Source organism: Dromaius novaehollandiae, chromosome 1 (genome assembly GCF_036370855.1).
Source record: "Dromaius novaehollandiae isolate bDroNov1 chromosome 1, bDroNov1.hap1, whole genome shotgun sequence".
Taxonomy (NCBI): Eukaryota; Metazoa; Chordata; class Aves; order Casuariiformes; family Dromaiidae; genus Dromaius; species Dromaius novaehollandiae.
Window position 1 is genome coordinate 133,111,925 of NC_088098.1, and position 24,435 is coordinate 133,136,359.

Consider the following 24,435-nt stretch of genomic DNA (forward strand, 5'->3'; position numbering starts at 1 on the left):
GCTGGTTTCATGTTCCCACTCCACCTTGGCTTTGCTCAGTCTTGCCCCTCCATGCAAATGTTTAATTTTGCCTGTACAAAAGTTGGTAAGGCTGTGCTCTTAAAGCAGGTGACAGAACTGATGCAGCCTTTAAAAGACAAAAATCTCCCTTTTCCCCCAAATCCAAGAGCTGTGCAGGGCATTGCGTGGACACAGCCACGGGACCAACACGTTGCACTGTGAGGCAGGGGAATCTGTAACACAGCCGCGTCGCCACCGAGCGTTCTTAAAACCAATGGTCAGCAAGGTCAGCTGCAGCCATTCCCCCCACCAGCCCCGGTTGCTAGCTGCTGCTCAAGGGCAGCTTCGTGCTGCCCCAACAGGGCCGGCGCGGCTGCTTACTGGAACCTGGCTGCGAACAGCATCACGAAATTGATCGTAGCCCAAGAAATAGGGAACTTAGCCCAGGGAGGCCAAGCTGGTAACTAGCAAGGCCCTGCTGCAGGTGCTGCCATTGAAAAGCGCTCACTCAGGCCCACGAACCCAACAGCGGGAAGAGCCACGAGGCTTTTGCAGTTTCATCATAGCCCGGGAAGACGATGGAGCCATGTCTGTGAGTCAGCTGGGAAGACACATCCCTGAACTGCAGTTCAAACCGGAAAAAAAGTGTACAGCACAAGAGTTATCCTCCTACAAAGACTTGCGGAAAACACTTAGAAGCTACGGAGGAGTGGGTAAGGCTACAGAGAGCGCGGCCGAGTGGGAGCAGATGGGGCAAGAGGAGAAGGGTGATGCTGACAGGCAGGCAGCTCTTTCCTCCCAGCCCTTCCTCTGCTCCGGCTGCTCGAGGTGGGGACAGCGGTGCAGCCTTCCCTTTGGCAAGTGCAGCAGCCAGTTCTCATCCAAAGTAGCTCGTCTCTATGTTCATTTTAATTGTTTCCAGCAGATTAAAGGGGGAAAGCGGAGCTTAATAAACTCTGGTAGAAGATGGCTAGATGAAGCTCTTGGAGAGGAGGTCCTTTTTAGGCTGTCAAGCAATAATAGCCTTGAGAACCTGGGGCCATGTCATTATGCTGTTTATTACATTTTATAAAGACTATGTATTACAGAAATAACATTGTAGAGTTGGACAGTGAGAGGCCAAGCAGCTTTTGCTCTAATGCACGCACAGGAAAATTCTTCATCATTTTGGCTTTTACTGGCTAACACAATTGTGTTTAGAACAGTCAATCAACTACTTATGCAAGAAGAAAAGTTAGGAAGTACGATAGACTGAGTAGCGAAATAAAAATCCAAATTAAAAAGACATAAACACAAAAGACCTTTTAACTCATTATGGCTCTGCCTCTTGAGTCATAAGGTTTTTAATATTTCTTTGGAGACATTTATATATATATTACATGTTGCTATAAAATATACTTCTATACATTTAATTTGTTGCATAATACTCAAGGAAAAATTACACATAATCCTCTAATTATTTTATAAATATTTCAAATGTTGAGTGTCTTGACAGAAATTCTATCTAAAGAATGCTGAAGTTCCCCAGCACAAGGCGCAAGACAGAGCTTTATAATACAACTGGGTTTTTTGGTCATTCAGCATCAAGTCCCAGCTCAGACACCATTTATACATGTAAGCAGGTTACACAGGTGAGTAGCACAACCACCTTTTCAGAGAGCTACTCATGTGTAGAGCTATTCTTGCACAATGTAAATCAGCAGAAATACTCACAGTGTGTAAGATGGTGTGTTTTACCTTTTTCAGAGTTGGACCAAAAAAGAGTTGGATATTTTCAGGACCCAAAGAAGATGTGGGACAGGAGTAGGAGTCATGTGTACACAATAGAGAAAATCTCTTCAAATTCATACAGGTAAACATGTTTTGTTCAAAGCTGATCCTTCCCTTCCCAGCCACTGGAAGATAATAAGATTACTGAACCAATTGGAAGAAACATTTCACAATGTGTTTAAAGAATGCTGAAATAATTAATGGCAATTAAAAAAATGTCAGTCGAAAAGCTCTAGGAGAAGAATATGTATGATGAAGGATCTGTTGGGATAGATAAAATGAGTGAGTTTGATCGCATTTCAGTAAGGCATTGCTCGTATAGACACAGAAGGCACAAAGTGAAAACAAAGCAGGGCCAGGGAGTCTGTTGAAATAGAGATAATGGGAAGAGACCTCACAAAGCGTTGCTATGTTTTAGCTACCTTCGGTGAACCTGCTTTAAGAATGTGTTTAATTACCTTTTGCTTCACTTTCCAATGGGAATCTAAATAACTGACTCCAAAGTGAACTGTAATTTGCATTATCAACTGTTTGGTTTGAAGTAAAAAACAGGCAGGTGAAGAAACTGTAGTTCCTCGCACTGGAATACAACTCTGCATACTGCCATATGTAAGACCTAAGCCCGGGACACTGAAAACCTAAGTCAATAAGCAAGGACTTGTGAAACTCTGATACTACCGCTGAATGTGTGCATCAGCGGCAAGGGCTTCTGGTTTTCCTGGCAGCATGTATGCTTCCTCTTAGCTCCTCAAACCAGGATCCAAAATCTGTCCATTCTCTCTTCCCCTGGCCCCCCGCAACCCCCAGCCCAGGACACTGGTGTGACATTTAAGGCAGTGAACATAAGTCATTTTAGAAGAAACCAGTATCCAGTACAGAGTAATGGCCCCATAAACCACAAGATGACAGAATCTGTCCCATTGGAAAAGTCATGAGAGAGAAGCTCCTTCAAATGTATCTCTGACCCAAGAGATAAAATTAGAAAACTCAAAGTCAACTGTTGTGAAATCGGTTTTGTGTACTTTAGCAATTTAGAAAGTTTAGATAAGTATTTGCGTAGATGTCTTGGTGTTTTTGAGGACATTGGCTGTATTCACACTGCCTTTAATGGGGCCAGGATTTTATCCCTGAACTTTGTGCTACTTATGCAAAGCAGCCAACACTAAGTCATATCAGGCTCAAATGAGAGCAGGAATGAAGTCAGTGTGGTACTCAATTTGCTAAGGAACTTTCCTTTTAGCAGGCAAACAGGATCACTTTGCTCAAGAGCCATGACTGCTTGTATGAGGGAATGGCCTACAAAAATTCCACCAAGTAGCTTATTTGAAAAATATCTCCAGGAAAAAATTTAGCAGCATCAATTTGAGTGACAAACTATAAACCATGGAACTCAGAAATACAGCTGTCCCACAGGGAGCAAAAGTGCTTTGCTCTTACGAAAATTTTGACTTTTTCAGGGAAAATATGAAAGAAAAATCTTGGCCCCACAGCATAATACTCTGATTCTAAAAAGTGACAACAGTTTGAATTCAGGAGTCTCAGCTCCTTTCTCCTTGGAAAGCAGTTTGAGGGCCTAACTCCTTAAATTATATTTCCATGATGTTCCCCTTTCTTTATAAAGATACTTTAACTAACCCCATTTGCAAAAGCTTAGCTTCAGTCGAGCACTTATCCACTTTGATTGTTAGAGAATATTTGACAAATCCTTGTAAAAAAGTTTATCTTACTAACATTTCTATACTGATAAAATAAAAATTAGACAGTTTAATAGGAGAATTTAGATATATATATATATATATATATATATATAAAAGCATATATATATATACACACACACATATAGTTTTCGCAGCAAATAAATCAATCTAAAGAAACCCTCTTTCTCCATTTGAAATGATTCCACCATGTAAAAATGAATTAAGGCACAAGGTAAAAACAAATACCAGTTAAATGTGTATCTTTCTTTTGGGGAAGAGAGGGCTATTTTGTTTTGTTTTCTTTCCCTTAGTAATAAGCTTACTAATAGTGTTAAAGGTTTTCTGCTGCATTAAAGTATGGTTTTTGTGAATGCTGTTAGAAATCAGATTAAAAAAATGGCCTATGTAGATGCTGCATTTAAAAGTCCTCTGCTTCTGAACAGGTCTTTGGACTCAAACAAGTAAAATGCTGCTGGTACTCTCTTCTTCAGTCACGTATTCTTCTTTCCTTAAAAGCACATGTGACCCTGTCCTGTGCAGAATTTGAGGATAAGCATGTATACTATTTACATTCCTCTTTAAGTTCCAGACACTAAAATATCCCAAAATTAAAGCTGGTGTAGTATTTCAGGCTTAAAAGTAAATTTACATGATGCTTACCTTCAGCACAGGATTAAATTCACCCCATGGGAAAGAAATACCCATGCTGTGAACAGGAATAAGTATTCTAATGTTTCTGGGTATCACAGTGCTGGGAAATTCATCTGCAAGATTCTAATTTTCACCATATATTGATTTTTACCATAAGTTGTTCTAAAATTAGAAAAGACCAGGATCTGACAAGTATCCTTTTTGTTTAGTTCTTGCAGATGGAAACCATGAGGTGCTTTCTCAGCTTGAAACTGTTCCAATTCCTGAGGCACTAAGCAGACATATTAAACTGAATTTATATAAAATCTTGTGTCTTTACATCATGCTACATCATTTATGGCATGCTGGGCAGTGACAGGGTAAGTTATGGAAATGCTGTAGTGCACAGAAGATCAGAGCTGGCTTTGTAACTGGTCTCATGAATTTCTTTATCCAGAAGGAATAAATTTTGTATGGGAACATTCTGCATAGCACCCCTGCAGAGCAATAGATTAAAACTGGATTTAACATTTACCTCTTGCTAAACTACAAATCAGGAATTATAACTGATAATGGCAGTTATCCATCAACAGCAAAGAAACTGCAGATGAATAGAAGGAATTTCATGGATAAGAGAAATCCCCTCCCTTTTTTTCTAAAAACAAACAAACAAAAAATCATCTTCTCCTATTTTAAAGGTTTCTAGGCTCTGAATAGAGAGTGATTAGATCCATGCAAGTCATCAACCTGGATAAGGAAGATGTATTTGAAATAAAACCTCTCCACGTTGCAGAACATTATTCTGAATCTCTAGCAGTGGGCTTGAGTTCAGATACAGCAGTTTCTGTTCTAGACTCCTCTTGACACAAGATCTGAAGAAACATCTACCACAGCCGGCAAGATTCTGCACCTCGATTCATAGTTGTATTTACTGGGCAATTGAAAGCTTTACGGAACTCTTCAAAATTGCTTATGGCACCAATAACTCTGCAAAGAAAGAAGAAAAATGGTCAACATGCAAGTTATTTTCTGTTGAACACTATAGGTTTTGCAGGCTGCATTTTCAGGTTACTCATATCATTTTTCCAGAAATAAAAACAAAAACTTCAGGAGAAGCAATACCATTTAAAGTTAATGTGAAGCCAATCTTGTTTCTTTCAGTATTTTCAGAAGTATCTTATTTCTCAAGAAAGTAGAGTGAAAACAATTCTATCATTTGGATACTATGTCATTTGGTACAATTTTCTAATCTGACCACTGGCAGGAAAGGTAGCAGGTCAGCATAGTGTATAGTGGAATGCTACTTCCAGCAGCTACAAAACTGCCCTGGCCCGCTCTCAAGCTATTTTGCTTCCACCCAGACGGTGCAATATTGAAAGAACAGCACATCTCTGCCTTGCACAATCTAGACAATGTGCCTGTATCCCAGACTGGCACCTTCAGGTGCAGGGTAAGAGCTCGCTCTTTGTATGCAGTCATCCTTGGCTGCTTCTCCCATATCTGCATTATTTCATGCTGTCAGAAATGATTATTTTACCATTGCTAGATTGAGATTGTGTTGTTTGCTGATTTCTCCCCATGCTTTTAAGCATCTTGGAACTTACTAACCTGAAATTTGAAATGGTATTAGAGCAAACAGCATCCTGGGTTAAAAGCAGAAAAGCATCTACTGAGATATTAATTGTATGCCTTTCCAAGGGAAGGCATTTTTCTCCATTGCAGACAATCAGCTTCTCAGCGTAGCTCAGCATGGTAGAAAACATTCTTATTACATTGATTAGACTTTCTGTGGATAAGAAAATCTGCAGTCAGCTGGTGCAAAAATGTCTAAAGGTCAGATTTGTAGGAAGAATTACAATATGTTGTTAGGTTTCAAATAAGACATACAGCTTTACTGTAGAAAAGTTGCAAATACTTATCCAGGGACTGGGACAGCAAGAGCTCTGCATGCAGAACTGCTGCTGAAGTTAGTGGGAGTTCTGTGTGCCATGCTGGGGATTTCACTTTGAAACAGGCATTCAAAATGAATAAAGCACATGCTAATATTGAAAATCTGTTAATTAAATATAAATAAAACCAGAAATTTAGTACGCAAAAAATATTTACATATCCATAAATGTGACTCTTCTATCCATGCTTTGATATTGCCACACATTAACCATGGAATCTGAGTGGGCCGTCTGGATTTCCTCCCACTGAACTACAGTCTAAACAAATTCTGCTGAATGGGTCACCCTCGGCTCCCCTGACAGTGAAAAAAAATAGGTATGTGCAGAGTCCAAGTCATCCAACTTACATATTTACAGAATGATGAGATATACATACACACCCTCAAAATGCCTTTTTTTTTTTTTTTGAGTATGAAGGAAATCTCAGTTGACTAGCTCAGATGTACACACCTATGCTCAAGATGTGCATTTTTCACTTTTTTTTTCTCTCTCTCTTTTATGACTACTTTTTACAATTACTTAATATGGACTCTTTGGGCTTTTTGGATAGCAAGAGCTGTCAGTGATGAAAATAGCTGTACTGCTGTTATAAACATAATGGTCTCAGCACATAAATGCCGCAAAGTTGGACAAAATAGATAATATTGTGTGTTAGCACAGTTGATATGATTTGGAAAAACAGACAGGCACCACAGTCTCTCTTCAAGTCTGAAACAGAAGCCTGTGCTGAGTATCTCACATGAAAACTAAGACAAAGGTTTAACTGTATTTTCTAGACTCTAGATTCATCTAATTTTATTTGGAAGTTTCTTCCATAACCTGATCCCTTCAGCTAAATGTGATTTTTCCTCATTCGGTCTATCTCCGGCTTCCCTGCATCTTGTGTTATTTGCACCATCTCATGGGACTATAGCTATGTGATGATTCAGAATATATGAATAGGTAAATAAAGCTGAAGACTTTAAAAGGTAAGAGCTGGTTATTTTACCAAAATCTTGACAGGGGTAGGAATTATAAAAAACATCACCCTGTAGGCCAAAGATGAGCATGTTACTCCAGTTCTCATGGCCATGAAGCATTTTCAACTGCTAAAGGAATGCAGACTGGCATATCACATTAGTCTTACCCTAGCTAGCTGGTGTAACAGGCATTGCAAAGACACAGCAGCACACACTTCAGTGCAGACTACAGAGGTCTACCAAGACTAAGTGTACCCATTTGCATTGCTAGCTTACATTAAATTTGTGTCATCATGTTTCTAGTTCCATTGTTTTTTATCCCAGTCTGCTCAAAAGCAGTTTGAAGTACACTATAGAAGCTGTAGTTATATCTTCAACTTCAGTGTAGCTGGGTCCCAGGAGTATATAAGAGTACCTGTTACCCTTCACAATCTGTGAAGGAACCTCACAGCTCCCCTGTGAAAGCAGTATTGCTATTTTTCCTTTACCAGCAGAGAACTGAGACAAAGACAGATTCATATTACCCAAATTTAGCCATGTAGGAGGTGGCATCTAAGCTCCCTCTTTAGTCAACAGAAAGAGGTAGGAATCTCCAAAAGGCAATTAATGCATTGTATTGGAGACACTTCTACTATGACAAGACAAATCACCTTCTGGATCTGCTAACATCCTTCCACCAAATATTGAGGTAACGTAGTCACCTAACTGAGGACAGGCACAGAATAAATGCAACTGACATGAATCCTAACAGAAATAACTTGGTCTTGGTTACATAAACTCTGTAGAAAAGCAGAGAAGTAAACTCAGGCTTCCTAATTCTCTTCTCTAATAGACTTTAAACCTTCCTCCTCTTTCGGCCTCTCCTTCTTGAGGTTCAGGTGTCTCTGTGGTTAGAAAAGCCTCCTGGGGAAAGGCACAGAGACACTGTTATGGCTGGACTATCACAGCTCCTTCTAGCAGAGCATCTCTTGAAGGCCAGCTGGAGTTCACTCTTGAACTGGACTTAAAGATCACGTTTTGCTTAGCATTTCTACCTGCTCATTATCAGTATAATGCAAGGAACTGTCTTTAAAGCTTCTAATGAACTCCGGCAGATTAAATCAAGGACACTTTTAACATTCATTGTCTTCTAAACTAGAGTTGCATAGAAATAAAGAGAGAGAGATGGAACATTTTAGATACTCAGGCCTTGTTTACAGAACATCACAGAGATCAAAGTATGTTCTGGTTCAGCTGTTTTTGAAGGTAGATGCAAGACCCTCATTTTTACAGAAAGGCATTTGTAATAGCAGAAGATAAGCTAATAAAAACAGTTCAATTTCAATCTAAGCCAAGAGCATAGTCCAATTTTGTGCAAATGCCTCTTAACATGCTAAATTTCTGCACTTGTGTGCTACAATGATTGATCCTGTATGTATCCTGAGTAAATACATTATTTGCACTACCTGAACTGAGGAGGGCTGTGAGCTCCAATATGTATTTGCTCTCTTGCAGATTCTGGTCTAAAGGAGTTGCATCTTACCTAATAAAAGATAAAAAGCAGAAGCAGGCACATTATCTGAGATGACTTTGTAAATAAAGCAAAATGTCATATCACAGTTCTTTAGATACTTATTATTTATAGAATGCACAAAATGGAAAGAAACCATCAACTCCTATTTTATTTCACCTTTGGTCGCTTTGCAGTTGGCATATTCTCTTGTTTTTCAAAACTTAATGGATCAAATCTCCACCCACTGTTATCCTCCACCCACTCATTCCCATCATTTAATCATAGCCACTTTGCTAGTTCCTTTTTGAGATTCTCTACAACTGAAGCTTGTTTTTCAGTTTGTGCTGCAGCATCCCACGCCTCAATAATTATCAAGTATACTTCTTGGTCTCAAAGCTATGTAATGTGCATGAAAGGCACAACGTAATGACGTTTCTCCTCTCTAGAGCTGCACACATTTGCTCAGTACTGGAATGTCAGCTTCTTTTGAAATGATACATTTTTCAAGTTTTCATCAATGGTCCCTAATTCACTGTTCCTATATACAATACTCGGCCCAATTGTAACTGACCATAAAACAGGATAGCAATAATATTGCAAAACTGAACAGTCCCTCTTGTGCTATATCTATTGCATGAAAGACCTCATATAACCAGCCCTTACCTTACCTAAGCTCCTGTGTTGAATGTTTCCCATTGACAAAGGCCAGATAGCCCATGGGAAACATGGACTTTGTTGGAAACTTGCACGGGAGGAGCCGACGGAGGGAAGACCCAGACGCTCAATATGAGTGATCAGTGTACTTCAACTTTATTAGGTGTGGTCTTTCTTTATATAGTATAGGACTAATCAGGCTCATACATATTGCAAAAGCTGAGCTCCTTATTGGTAACAGCAATTTGGTTTACCCAGCAACTTCTGCATTACATCACCCGCAAGTTCCCAGGACTAATCATTGATAACACCTTGGAGCCAAGGACAATGTGTCCTTGGCTCTAGCTGTTTTTACTCTCATACGGGACTTGGCTCACATCAACTGTGTACGATATATACTTAGTTCTGCTTCCTTTATTTGTTCAATCTTCACATGACCTCTGCCCTCAAGCCAGTCCTCCACAGGACTTCTGTGCAATTTTGACTGGCCAGAGACAGCCCTGGCAGTTTGGATGAGCTTATTGAGTGTCTTGAGCTCTGTGGGCTGGTGTACACTGCTCTGACTGTGCCAGCACATCCCCTAACAGCGGACACTGGATGTATCGTTCCTGCAGCAGTCTTCTAAGACCCCCAGATATTTCCTATGGCTTCAAAGCCTTCCTGGAGAAAAGCTAACACAGTGTGAAACTCAACTCAATATAAACAACCAAATCAATCTTTTTCTCCATTAATATAGTCAAACTTAAGTGGCCATAGGCCCACACACTGCTACACTGACTCTCTGCAGAGAAAAAGTGATTTTCATCCAGGGCTGGTTAAAAAACAACATCAGTCGCATTGGGTCTTGTTTCTCCAGTTCTCTATGATTCATTCCTTTAAGGTTGAGCAAAGTTTTACAGCCCAGCTTTTACTCCTCCTATAGGGAGTTTGTCCAACTGTTCACCAAATGGATCATTTCTGATTCTCTCCCTTGTTCTACTCCAGTTTTTATAAAAAATTTGCACTCTATGAAAGGTTTATCACAACCTATATTTAGTGTACAGCAAACAAAGCTGGGAAAAAAAGACATTTTCCTCACTGCTGCTTAGTTTCACTGAACAATGTGCCCCATAACAAATGAGAGTGGTACACTTGCAACAGGAGTCTGTATTTGAAGCGGTGAGAAACTGCTGTATCTTGGAAGCCCCACAAGAATGGGAGGCTGAAAAGGGAAGATATTAAAGGAGGTAATAGGATCAAGAAGACCTAGCAGTGGAGGGAAGCAGCAAGAGGAAAGAAAGCTGCCATGACAACACAATGCAAGAACAAGAATAATTTCAGCAGTTCTGGAACCATGGATGAATAGATGAGGACAGAAAGAGAAAGAGAAAAGATGTAATAGTCTTGAAAAAAGAAGTCTCTGTTCCCTTAAAAGTCTGGATTTAGTTGGTATAGGTTGTTAAAACAAGGCAGTCTCATCTCCACACTGTATATTGTGCAGGTTAATAGATGCAGACTTGAAACACATTTGTGCTACTCACATGGGCATAACTCAGAAAGAAAAGCTGGTTGTGTGTGAACTCAAGGCCTGGCAGTAAAGGCTCTTCTTCTCCTCCTCTCTTTTCTACAATCCATCTCCTGTATGCCTGATAAGAAAGAGACACTGAGTGCCCTTCAGTGACATGGAGCCTAACCACTTTTTTTTTTAAGCAATACTGTGTTTCAGCCATTTTTCATCTACTTACCCTGAAAGCCTCTCGCAAACCTCCGTTATCTGCAATGTTTTCTGCCAAAGTCCTCTTGCCTTTTACCTGGCAGAATGAAAGAACATCAGTCATTTGAGCTGTTTCTGAACTTCCTTCTTGATCAACTTCAAGAGACAGGGGAAGAACAAAACAAGGCGAGGACGACCTCAGCCAATTTCAGCAATCAAGTGTCTGGTAAAGAAAATAGGTTTTCAATGTGAAAACTGTCAGTAAACAATTCTCTGTGATGAGTTAACCTGGCTCTGGGCCTATATCTCAGTAACACAAAATGTAGTAGATAAAATGCCCTCAAGAATCCTGTCCCTGATCTTTGATCTGGGCATCGATAACTTTCCCTTAAGACTGTCTTTCTCCAGTTACATGTGAGATCCAATAGCCCCATTCTTAAACTTTTATTTGAGAAGTTATTTTTATTTCTCTGCATAACTCTTTCTTTATGTACTACTGGGAAGCTACAATAACTTTTTAAGTTATAACATAAAACAGCATAATTAAAAAAAACTGTCAGAAAGAGAATTGAAATTGATAGTGTATTCAGTGCTCTAAAAAAAAAAAATCTACAAAGGAGATTCATGTTGCTTTTTCCCAGTATTGATTCCAGCAGCAAGAGCAAGAGCATTGGCAATAAGAATATATTCTGAGAAGCAGTGCTATCCAAACATTCTGAAAAAGCCAGTCTCCTGGTATTACAAAGTGCAATATCATTATGAAGAAACCCTCATTTCTGGGAAGTGCAGCATTATCTCCGATCACCCAGCCTACTAGGGTCTTAGCTTATCAAACTGTATTTGTAATTAAGCAGTTTTACGCTCTGCTGTCCCTCAAACAAGCAACGTAATTGAGTATAGTTTTCAGGAGAGCTCTGAAGATCAGTGCTGGCCTGCAAATCATCTGCTGATGGGTCCTCCCATGCTGCAGGGATGAGTGCAGAGGGTTGGGGGTCAGGACCCACCTTAGTGTCATGACGGTAAAGAGAGGAAAATGGGGGAGGAGAGATAGAAGGACCCAGGGAGTACCCAGGCACATGCACACAGCCCCACTGCTCAGTGCAGACACCTGCCTGAGCCAGACCTGAGGGATCTCACTTGACCTGGCAAGGGTGTTAAGAGCGAAGAAATGGAGGCAGCAGAGGAGAGCGCATCCCTTTCCTCCTGGCCCTCCCCTGCACTCAGGAGGATGGCGATGGAGATGGGAAGGAGGTAAGTAGGACAAAAGGTGCTGGGACACCAGGGAATACATACACATGTATACTAGCTTTGCTTCTGGCCTACCTACTCCTAACTTTTCCTTGGAGTAGGCTCATGAAGAACTCTGATTTAGATCACAAAATGAGAGTAACCTAGCAGTGGCATACTGGCCACAGGTTATTTCAATAGGACTTTCCACTGATCTCAGGGAGCTCTGGGTCATAAATCTGAGGCTACTTTGTGCAGACAGTTCGTGACCAGGTGCAGGGACCATAATAAGCCCTTTATTTGATCAGATGACTTTAGGTGATTACTGTACTCCGAAGCGATTTCTATATCCACTTTTTCTTTCATTAAGCTTCTTTTCTGGAGACAGTTTTCTTGTAAACGGAGTGAGAAAGTGGAAAAGTAAATAGGTTTCTTGAGCCAAATAAAATGTTCCTATGAGGTAAAAACAGAACAAAACAAAACAAAACTGCAGAATGTACAAATATTGGAGATGTAAATGACAGAAAAAAGGAAAGAAGAAAAGCTCTTTGCACATATATCTCTTCATACAGAAGCTATAAAATATTGCCAAAAATATCAAGATTCTTTCTCTACCCTCTAAAAAGAGCTTAAAGTTATCCCACAGAAATTCACTATAATATTTTGAGAGAAAAAGCCTTACAAGTGACAAGACTGCACATGAAAGGATCTCACTGTTAAGCCCATCCACCAACTCCAAAGACTCTAACTATGCTGGAAGGGAAAATTCAGATCTACCCCATCTCAAGAGACACTGCAGAAAGTATGGATGAGCCAATGGCAGAAGCATGGGACAGACTCAGTCAGTTCCCTGGGGAAGGTTTTAATGACCTTCTGTAAGTGACATTTTTGTGTTGATAGTTCTTGTAGTGCAGATGTTCAGGAACCAGCCAGAGAATTTTTATTTGCAAATTATCTTACATGAAATACTTCAAGTCTGAGCTGCTGGACTTCAGACTGGACTGCAAAATGACCTTGTTATCTCTGACATTAATACAAGCAGCCTAGGGGAAAGTGTTAAAATTACTGTCAGGCATTCAGTGCAACCTCTCTATTCTTAAAAGGCAAAGAATTATTTCTGATGCTAAAATGCAAGTAAAAGGGGTAGAACTGAATAGGAGGGGGTATGTGTTTTATCCAAAAAATTAAGATTAAAAGCATGTTCCAGCCAAAGTCAATGGAACTATAGCTATTTGTTTGTGAAGGTCTGGGATTTATCCTATTTATCCTTCATTTGGGACACTTACAGAAAATACACATTTTCAGAGGAGCCCATATTTCTCATAGACAATAAAATAGAGACCATTTCCTTGCCTTTTCTTTCTCAGTCCTTTTATATGAGCTACTGCTTTTATACTCCCTTCATTTGAGATCAAATTGTGTCTGCATGCACACATGGAAGAAATAGAGAGTTGAATGTGAAATAACGTAAGGTTTATGCATCCATTTTATAACTGTAATAAATAAGTAATAAATAACAGGCAGAATTTCTAACGGGATCTATAAAACATGCTATTTTCTTCTTTTTAAAAAGAGTGACTGCTCAGCCCTCATCACTGACCTCACTTTCAGAAGACATTTAATGCGCTCACAGCAATTAGACCAGTCCTGCTGAGTGGCTTCATCCTCTTCCTCTGTTTCCAATGATGTTGTGGTGAGAAGCAGTTTAACCCTATCACTGGTGTATGGGTAGTGGTATTTGACTGGACTAATCAAATGTGACAGACAATTTTGATCACAATTATTCACCCCCCAAAATGATTTGTTGTGAGAATCAAGTTGGTATGCTAATATCCCTCTATGTTGGGGTTTATGAACAGATAATTATAAAAAAAGAAAAAACACAAAAACACCAACAAAACCCAAACAAACAAAAAACCAAAAAACCCTCCTAATCAATCAGTGCTTTCAGTCAGTGGTATTTTACATACATGTAAGCCAGCTCTCTTCCAGTAGTAATTGCTGTATTGGTTAATCATGCATTTTGTCTTCTCCTTAAATTTTTCTTCAGAGTCAGTCGTCCACCAAGGGTCTAAATTTCCATTTTTGTCATATTTCCTACCTAGAAAGAAAGAAAGAAAGAAGAAAAGAAAGAAGGAAAGAAGGAATGAAGGAAAGAAAGAAAGAAGGAAACAAACCTTCTTGTTGGAAAAAAATATACTTTTCCCATTTTAGAACCTCTCACCTGCACAAAAATGAGAGCTAAATGTACGTGTGTATGTGCATGTATGCGTGCGTGCGCAAAATGGATAAGACAACTGGGAAAAATCTGGGCCCATAGAAGTCAGTGGTAAAAAGCTGGTATTCCATCTACTGCCATAATTTCCATTTTTATAATAAAGTTGTAATGACTAATGAGTACTCTAGTACATCTTATAATTACACAGTGTAACAAGCACGTGAGCTTTCCTGGAAGTACAATTGTGAGTATTTTTCATCCGCAGCCCATATGTCTTTGATTCTGCAAACTGGATGATAACTCATTTATTTTTAATTAATTATACACTTGACCAGAAAAAAACCAAAAATGAGTTTCATGGAAAATGTCCGAACTTTCCTCTTTTTGCCTTGGAACAAAAGCAGAACATTTGAACCATGTTCATGGAAGCAGGGAGAATATGTACATCTCATTCCCCAGGTTGGTGGTTACAGCAGTGGCTCATGGAAGAGTAGGTCCCTGCTCTGCCTGGTTTATTGAAAGGTATCTAATCTCCATCATCTCTACAGCCAGAGCAGGAACCTAAAAATTTGACTCTCAGAGCAGACCACTGCCCCTTGGGTAGGCTCTTACCTTCCAAGCACAGAAACAGATCATCTCTAGGGAGTGCCTCTGTTTAGACAAGACAGCTTCAGGAAAAAAAAGGGTCGGGGGGATGAAAATGTCTTCAATACTTTTGTAATTGGTATTATATGTCTCTACTGGCTGTTTCCTACTTCTCTTTTCTGGAGCCGTAACAAAGAATCAAATCACAGGGCAAGGATCTGTGCATGGACAAGAGCATCTACATGGACAGCTAAACATGCTCTCCAAAAAAGTCCTGACATGCCTTGTGTCCATATTACTGCACCAATAGATGATTTAAGACTTGACTACCAGCCTTTTGGGAATATGGGTCAGCACTGAAGACCAACCAAGTCCAGGCCCTCCACATCATGCTGCAAGATAAAAACTTAGCCACTACTCATGTCCTGTAACATCCCCTATAGTCTAGTTCCAGAAGCTAACTTTATCAAATCAAACTACGCATCAAATACATAGAGGTGCTTGCTACACAATAATCTGTATGATATGGAAGTGATAGGGCAAGCGTAAGTTTGTGAAGAAACATTTTTCCTTTAGGGATTGTTTGCTCACCCAAACCAAAACGTTACAGAACAGTGCCAATAGGATACAGGTTTTTATTTTTAACAGGTATTCAAAGTAATATACCATACACAATCTAACTCCATTTAGGCACTGAGCTAAAAGCCTACTTTTCCTTAAACTTCCTATATATTCAGTAGAGAAAGGTTCTTCTAGATAGTGAGTCAGAGCAGGAGATCAGTCAGATACTGAGAATTGCTCTCTGGAGGAGGCTATCTCTCTCTTTCTCTAAAGGGAGCTCTGTTTTACAAAGTGCTTTACGAAGTAGTCAAAGTTAGTTGAATGCCTCAGCCCACCCAATGTTTCAGGAAAGCTGACAAAGTCTGTTTTGACACTTTCAGAGCATTTCTTCTTTTTTTAATTTTGCAATATATTTTTATTCAAGTTTTGTATTTAAATATTTTAACATATTTGTCTTTTAAAATGTCAAAACTGAGATGAAAAGATTTCTTAGAAATAATTTTTATTATATATAAGTGCTTCCTTTGTGCCCCCTTCCCTCCCCCCAACCAGGTCTTTGTGAATCTGCTGATGATTTAGTTTCCATACTTTCTGGAAAAGAAACAAACTAAAACTGTCAAAATTGTGGCATTCCTTACCAAAAAAAAATCTGGTTCAGGCAAGCAAGAGTGTTTAGAAATAAATAATAAAAAAAAAAACCTTCAGAATTTACCTTACACAGCATTGAGTAAAAAAATAATAAAAACAAAAGTTCTGGAACATATACAAGTCACCTTTCTAATCCATCAGCTCTGTAAAACATAGTTATCAAAATACAGACAAATACTCACCATTGCTATCAAATCCATGAGTAAATTCATGGCCAACAATTACTCCTATGGCACCATAGCTTAAAGACCTGTAACACAGAGAAGTATTTTCCCTCAGAACACATCCATACTCATGAACATCGAAGTACAGAAGACAGAAGATGAAACAGATTTCCACCTCAGGAAAGACTGTTATTTATTTAATTATGGGGGGTGGGGGAGGGGGAATGATCTAAGAGTAATATCTACAAAATTTTGTCTTAAAGTCTGGATGTGAAATTCTCATTTGTTTAAAAACAACCTTTAATGTAAAACCTTGAAGAGCACTGCAGTGGTTCACTCTTTTAACCAAATCCCTGATTAGCATCATCTCCGCTCCAGAATGGCTCTTCTAGCTAATTGCATTATGCATGTTCTGAGAACAGGACAAAGTCATAGGTGAAATTATTCTCTTGGCGTAATCACACACACAAAAAAAAAGCATAGATCAAAGGCTGCAATGGGCCTGTGTAATGCCAGCTCTAATCATTCTTCTCTGGCATGCAACAAACAGACTTGCAAATGACTGACACTAGTTTATGAAGCATTAAACAGATCTCCATTCAGTTTTCAAAAGAGAGATCATACAGTTTCCTTTCACCTACACAGGAGCAGGACATGTTCTACAATCAGATCTAATGCACTGGAGAACCAGAATAGAAAGAAATATTTTGTATTCTTGTTTGACAACAAATTATATTCTCCTCGATACATCTGAATAAACATGCATTTGAGAGAAAGAGGGATGAACAAGGGAGAGATTCTGTTTTCTGATATCAAGTGCAGTGGATAGTGTGAGGAGGGGAAGCTATCCATTAAATGCATCTTTCACTTGTTAGATTGTTCTCTGTGACTTCAATTATTTCAGTTATTGAGATGCCATATCTCAAAGTAGCTTAGGGTATTTCTAACACATTATATTAAAATAGGAGAAAGGCTGACGGTTTTGAAGTAACATGTTATTACTGGACTTAATGATCCATAACAAGCTAATTGCTCATCCCAGGCATGCCCAAAAAGTATTATATGATTTAATTCCCCCTGCTCCTATAACAATTCTTCACTTTCCTTTTTCTTTCCTGAAAGGTAATTTGCATGTGATAAAATCTTCCCTACTGTTTTTTTTCCCCGGTACTAATCCTAACCTTCATTAAAAAACGCTTGTTAAAATTATACATTTCAGCAATGGAAATATCATCCTTTTGTGTGACAAATTTGTAATCTTGTGTAGTACACAGTGATAATTATCCATACTAAATGTACTATATTAGACTTGTTTTCCACATCTGAAGTAAAATGGTCACACGGGATCTTTTGCAGCTGGAGAAGTACAAAAGCAATGGCTCAAAACATGTAAAGAGGTCCCTTAACAAAGCCCTGTAGCTAAGTATGTCCTATTTTTCTCTAAGGCTTAGCCAGCAGTCCAGGAATAATTTCATATTCATGGTAGCAGTGTGTTCAGTCACGTGCATCCCAAAGGTGCCCACTGTTCGCTCAACACCTCCCTGGGCAGCTCCATCCGTGTCCCTGTTGCTGTTACACCTCTTTGGCCAACGGTGGCAGACAGAAATGGCAGGGGGATGTCCCGGTGCTCCTCGGCCCTCCCCAGCTGGGACGAAGCTTTGGGGGAATTTTGGCTGTTCCTTCTGTGAACCCCCTTGAGCACTTTGTTCAGCACAGCAGCATTTTTGCCAGAAGGGCTCCCATCTCTGCTCATGCTCTTCACTGCCAGCAGAGACGGATGGGGAGGGCTAGGGGCAGCCCAGCCGGTGCCAGGTTAGAGAGGAACTTTCTGGGACTGGGAAGGCTGAGAGGACAGTAGGGAAGCTATTGACTCAAGTAGTTTGAAGTCTCGATTTCAATATGCCTGGCACTGAAGACTCCTAACTATGAATGATGGCATTGAACGGTATTTTACTTTGTGCACTGATGTGTAAAGTGAAAACTTAGCTTCCCTTTATGCAAATAGGTGCAGATGATTTTATAGTGGCTATGCTGGAGCTGGACACTAAAATTCCACTAAATATTAAATATTTGCTAAAATTGTTTTTCAGCAAGTACTAATGATTTTTTGATGTTTTTTTTTTAATTCCAGTGCCATGTATTGTTTCTTTTAAGCAGAGAGAAAACAGAGCCAGAATATTTCAAGGACAAAAGCAATCTGTTGTCTGACATAAAACAGCTACCTTTGTTTACTAAATTTCATTTTGATAAGTATGCAAGTGAAACCAATTCAAGTTAAGGTAACCTTTAAAGAAGAGAAATGAGCAAAGCATAATTCTTTGAAAGAACCACAATTGTATCATTATGGCAGAAGGTCAAGGTACAGAGAAATCTCTTCAGAAAGCAAAGCTGGAAACAGGTCTGTAATAATGACAGCAGAAAATAAGTTCTCCTTAACTAGAAAGGACTTTCTTCTCTTCTTAATTACCACTTAAAGTCACTTGGCTCATAAGAATTCTCTTTGAATACAAATTCGTTTATTCCTAAATTGATTGCATCTCTTTACAAACACTGCCAAATTTCCTGTTGACATGGACATGTCCAGATTTGAAGATGGCAAACCCAAAATGTTTCAAAAAAATTTTTTTAAATAAAGATTTATTAAGGATATGTTTCACTAACTGCTGGCTTTGCATAACTGTAAAATAACTTTCAGAAACTGCTGTCAGAGACTTTTTATAATCTTCTCCCTCCCTAATATATAAAGTTATTGAACTGCATAGAAGCAGTGATTTTTCAAAATTAACTAAAGGTGACCTATAATTATTCTTCAGTTACAGTAGCACATGGGGCTGCTCAGGCAACCACTTACACACGTGGAGATATTCTCACGCACCTCAACAGGTATAGCAGAAGGCTGATCGTTAGTTTTAGATTTTAGCAGAAAGCAAACAATAAATTGATAATACTTGGCTCAGGATATTCAGTTCTCTTGAAGAGTGCTGGTTACCTGACTTACAATTCCGTTTAATGCCTGCCATGTGCACACTGCTGCATCTGCTTGCTACAGCATTGAAACACTTCCACTCAGATGCACTTAATTACCAATTCCTGAGAGAAATCAGTCATCGGTTTAAGACAACAGCAGCACATACAGGTCCCAAGAGTAAGAAAAGTTATCACACAAAACAGAAGCCTTCAAAGTCTGGTTTCTCAACAGCAAAAGCAGCACACAGCAGGGAAGGACAACTACCCCAAGGGCCAAGCTTTCCCTATACAATGACAACACAGTTTTACTGTGAGCTACTTGTTGGTCATCTTTAGCCATATATTCTTTTTCTTCATGACCTCTTCTTTTTCTTAATGTATTTCTAATACCTTTCCCCATTATTTCTCATTTCCAGCTGTAAAAGGTTCCCTTGTGCACTACTTACCGAGGATACTCTGTTCCCCAAAAGAAAGGCTTTTGCAGTTCTCCTGCTGGGAATCCTGTAATAGGAAAAAATGGTAATAGTAAGTTCCCTAGTTCAGTATGGCTGTATCACAGTCGCAAGGCCCAGTGGTCTGGATTTAATGACTATTTTTGTTTTGTTTCAGAAGGCAAGTTTTGCAAGTTCTGCAAGGCAAGTTTTCCCTAAGATGGTACTTTCAGAATATAATAGAGAGGATCTTTGAATAGAAGCACAGATCCTCACTCTTTCAGGACCACAATGGCAACAAGATGCCATATTACAAGAACTTTGTACTTTCTTCAGTGGCTGCTTGCATGTGTGTGCATGTCTGCATGTGTGTTGCTGGGAACAAACAGCCAGTGTTTCCAGTCAAAAAAAGAAACTACTTGATTGCCCCCAGATGTGTTGGCAGATCAACAGAGAAAATACAGGCAAAATACAACAAGAATTAAGAAACTGTTAACTTAGTGAGGCCTCAGTGCAGCAAGTGACATATGGAAGTAATAAAATACAAACCTAAGGATAGTCTGTGAAAATCAGAGGTGAAGGAACAGATAGTCCTTAGGCACTCAGTAATGACAGCTATAGACTATCAAGGCTGTAAAGCCAGGCTAACTAGCTACAGGAATTTCCTGACTGCTTCTGGTAAACTTACCAGTAGCCAAAAAACATAACTGGAAAAACGTCAATGAGTGCTGATCTGCTGATGTTGCACATAGAGACCAAATTAGTGCCTTGAACCCTAAGTCCCAGGCCTATTTCTAATTTCTGGACTACATTTCAGTGCTGTGATTCTGAAGATAGTGGAGCTGAATGCAGTAACAGTTTAACAATCCAAATATTTACTAAATAAAACAGACACCCCTGGGCAAAGTTTTCAAATATTAGTGAAAACTGCAGTCCTTACAGGCACAAATGTGGAATATGATGTCTAGCAACACAAATTCCCATCTACAAAGCACTGACTTGCACCTACTTTGAAGATTATCCAACATGGATGTCTCCTCATCAGCGAGGAACCCACTTCCCTGGGTGATTCACTTGCTTTCCCAAGCACCTTTGCTTTAGCTTTTGAGGTCCCCCCAATAAACCAACCAGTGATTCAGATCAAAAGAAAAAATGTACTCAATTCTGACCCTATCAGTTTTTCATTGATAAATAGGAGACCGATTTCTGTATATCTGAGATAAATTGTCAGGCAAGATTCTTTCATTTCCTTCCAAAGTCTCTAAAGAGAATATGCTGAGTGTGATGCAGCAAGTGGCATGTCCTCCTGGCCTACCCATCTGCTTTTTTGTACTGCTCCTCCTTGACTACTTTGACCACATATTTGGAACTGACTTGCAAAAAGCATGATTTTTAAAAACTTATTTTCTGAGCTTTTTTCTCTTACATCCATGGATGGTTTTGTTACTTAAATGAAGTATCAGCTGCTTTTTTGGTGCTAAAAATGCAATTGTACAAGTGTCAAGGACAAAGTTTTCTTGATCCACTTCTCTTTGCCTCACAGAACACCGAAGAGTGCTCAGTGCTCACTGTGTGTGCTGTTAAAATCTCCTTGTAACTGCACGCTGATGGAAATTATTTGTTAGTATGGTAAGTGCTTCCTAAAAAGCCTGGATGAGTTGAGAGAATGACAAATCCCTCCATTACGGCCTGGTCCAAAATCCACAGAGGCCAACAGAAGTATCTCTGGGCTGGACTGTGGCACGCTGGTATATGTAAATGGCACTTTCCCTGTTCTGTGTTGGGATATGCAATGTAAGTAGCACAGATAGACCTGAATGTATGTTCATAGACATAGTGTGTATCCAGCTTGGTTCGCATGATGTGAATCCTCAGTGTCCTGCTCACAGACATTTTGTGACTGCTATTTGTATACATGATCGTTGGTTTTATGAGCTAACTGCCATTTGGGGTCAAGAGCTGGAAACCCAGTCTGAACTACATTGGATTGTCCCTTCCAAATAATGGACCTTAGGAAAAATTATTGGGCATCCTAAAGAGGTTATGTAATGAAAGAAACACCAAGGGCCATTAACCCTGAAAGATCCTCCCCCCACAGGTAATTAGAGGAACTGAGGCCAAAATAAAGAAATGAGACCATAGCAACGATAGTACCAACCAAGGCATAACAGCCACCCCACAAATCACATTTAGGGATCACACATTCCTGACATACCACTGTTCAAAGATGTGTATGCCTGCCATCACACCAGGTGACTATTAAGGAGCTGCAGTCATTTTCCCCAGCTATAGGTTTGTACAGTGAATTTGCACTTGCGTGTGTGCCAGGAAGAGCTGCCTCTGTATTGTGTAAATAGATCTGTTTGTATTAAACTAGGTGTAAAACTTTACACTCACGTTCGCCCACCTAGGAAATGTAGTCTAAAGGCATCTTTATGTGACAGTGCTGAAACAGTCAGATGAGTTAAGCAATGAGATAATGCTTACTGCATTACATGCTCACTGAATCAGTCATGAGAATGAAAGAGGGAAGAAGCTCCAACCAAGAGTTCACAAAACAGATTAATAATTGTTTCACTCCAAGTAAGGATCCATTTTAGGTATGACATGTTTGAGCACAGAGGTTGTTGAAGGAGGTTTCTGCTTCTAGGCAGAAACACTTCTATAGTTAGTTTTCTCTGAAGGAAACTTAGGAAGTATTTTCAAGCCAAAGCAGAATCATAAGCCACTAGAATGCAAGATACATTCCAGTTCTCTGAGTCTTCCTTAAATACATTTACCATTGCTCCATAGGCAAGTCCTTAAAAAAATTATGTAGTATTATAAATGATTCCTGGGCAGCTGGTAAAGCAGAGATGTTTTGTTCTCTGGAGATTACTGGCACTAAAAGAGGGAAGGTGCTCGTCCTTGTGGCTTGCAACGCTGCAAGGAACAGCTTCAGAGCTGGCAACACAGGGCTTCAACATAGCAATATCTCCCTAAGGCAAGCATCATCCAGAAAATCCTTGTAGGCAACAAGGACAGTGTACCTAAACCTAGAAACTCCTTGAAAGTATAACAGGACATAGATCTCCTGACAGTTTCTTATTTTGTGCTGCTCTGCATCCCTCTCAAGTTAGGAAATTCCTTTGTTAAGTTTGTGCTCCCTGCTTGCTTGGCGTATTCTGGCTCAAAGAGTTAATCACAATACTCAGAGAGATCATAGGCTGTAAAAGCAATAAATACTAAAGGGATTATTTATATACCATAGGAGTACAAGCAAGCAAAGCACTGATCTGGAGGAGGAAGTCAGACAGACTTCAGAGAGTTTCACATCTTAAGGAACAGATACAGGCACTAGGAAGCTACTTCAGGTTAGCACTTCACCACAAATTTAGCCTGTGCTGCATCTTCTCATGCTTTCTCCCTCTGCATGGCCCCAGAAGAAGAATGCAGGCCAAAAGCCTCTCTCAGTTGTGTTTACACTTCATTGCTAATACAGGCCTGAGCCTACTTTCAAGGCTTTACTCACCAAGATCACACAGAGAAAAACATGTGCTCTCTCTTATTACAGACCACACAAACCTATCTGCCATGTGGATGACCTGGACTTGCTGAGTTTGTCTTGGCTACTTTCCTACATCCTACCCACTTTTGCAGCAGTATCATACAACTGTGGACAGCTGAGACTGTCACAGAACAGCAACGATACCCCATCCAGGCACAGCTGGCAAGATGGATGAGCCAGGCTAGATCACACACTACTGCAGGCAACACATGAAACTAGGAGCCATGACCTATTTTTCATTCAGCTATTGCACGTCAGAACATGCGGGATCCAACACTCAGGTCAACTCACAGCTGAGGCTATACAGGGAGGACGGAGGTTTATGCTTACAGGACAAAGGAGAGATTCATCAAACATCTGACTGCCCACTGTCAGACAGTGCAGTTCTGCTCCCTTCTCTTCCTTCTTTGCTGCCCATTCCCTTTTCCTCCATTTGATCCGTGGACAGTAAGCTGTCCAGGTCATCCATGGACTGACAGAACGGTTGAAGCTGAAAAGCACCTCTGGGGATCATCTAGTCCAACCCCCTTGCTCAAAGCAGGGTCAGCTACAGCAGGTTGCTGAGGGATGTGTCCACTTGGGTTATGAATTATCTCCAAGGATGGAGACTCCACAACCTCTCTGGGCAACCTGGTCCTGTGTTTGACCACCCTCAGTGAAAAGTTCTTTTGTTTCCATGGAATTTCTTGTATTTCAATTTGTGCCCATTGCCTTTCATCCCGTCACTGGGGGCACCATTGAGAAGAGTCTGGCTGTGTCTTCTTCACTCCTCCCTATCAGGTATTTATACACATTGATCAGATCCCCCTCCGAGCCTTCTCTTCTCCAGGCTGAATAGTCCCAGCTCTCTCAGTCAATCATCATGTGTCAGATGCTCCAAACCCTTAATCATCTTCACGGTCCTTCCCTTGAGTCGCTCCAGAATGTCCATGTCTTGTACTGGACACAGTACTCCAGATGTGGCCTCACCAGAGCTGAATAGAGGGGAAGTATCCCATCCCTTGACCTTCTGGCAATACTCTTACTAATGCAACCCAGGATAGAATCGGCCTTCTCTGCTGCAAGGGCACATGTTCAACTTGTTGTCCCTCCAAGACCCCCAGGTTCTTCTCTGCAAAGCTTCTCTCCAGCTGATTGGCCCCTGCCTGTACATTGGGTGCATGAGGCTATTCCTCCCCAGGTGCAGAACATCCTTAACTGAACTTCATGATGTTCCTGTCAGCCCATTTCTCCAGCCTGTCAA

The 24,435-nt window shown here is 40.1% G+C and overlaps 1 protein-coding gene across 2 annotated transcripts in view; it reads right to left on the reverse strand.

Annotated features, from left to right (window-relative positions):
* Nucleotides 1-1,039: 1,039 nt before the first annotated feature.
* The window catches only part of PHEX (phosphate regulating endopeptidase X-linked), a 106,865-nt gene continuing 83,469 nt past the window's right edge, over nucleotides 1,040-24,435 (reverse strand). The window contains exons 16-23 of one of the 2 annotated variants that reach the window (XR_010385380.1): nucleotides 19,661-19,715; nucleotides 16,266-16,333; nucleotides 14,042-14,172; nucleotides 10,876-10,941; nucleotides 10,672-10,776; nucleotides 8,451-8,527; nucleotides 5,706-5,883; nucleotides 1,040-5,084 (exon numbers count right to left, since the gene is read on the reverse strand). Coding sequence is in view for 1 of the 2 variants with exons in the window: in XM_026120672.2 (XP_025976457.2) it covers nucleotides 4,982-5,084; nucleotides 8,451-8,527; nucleotides 10,672-10,776; nucleotides 10,876-10,941; nucleotides 14,042-14,172; nucleotides 16,266-16,333; nucleotides 19,661-19,715 (605 nt within the window). In the remaining variant the exon portion in view is untranslated. The remainder of the gene's footprint in view (nucleotides 5,085-5,705; nucleotides 5,884-8,450; nucleotides 8,528-10,671; nucleotides 10,777-10,875; nucleotides 10,942-14,041; nucleotides 14,173-16,265; nucleotides 16,334-19,660; nucleotides 19,716-24,435) is intronic. The other variant, XM_026120672.2, reaches the window with a different exon arrangement.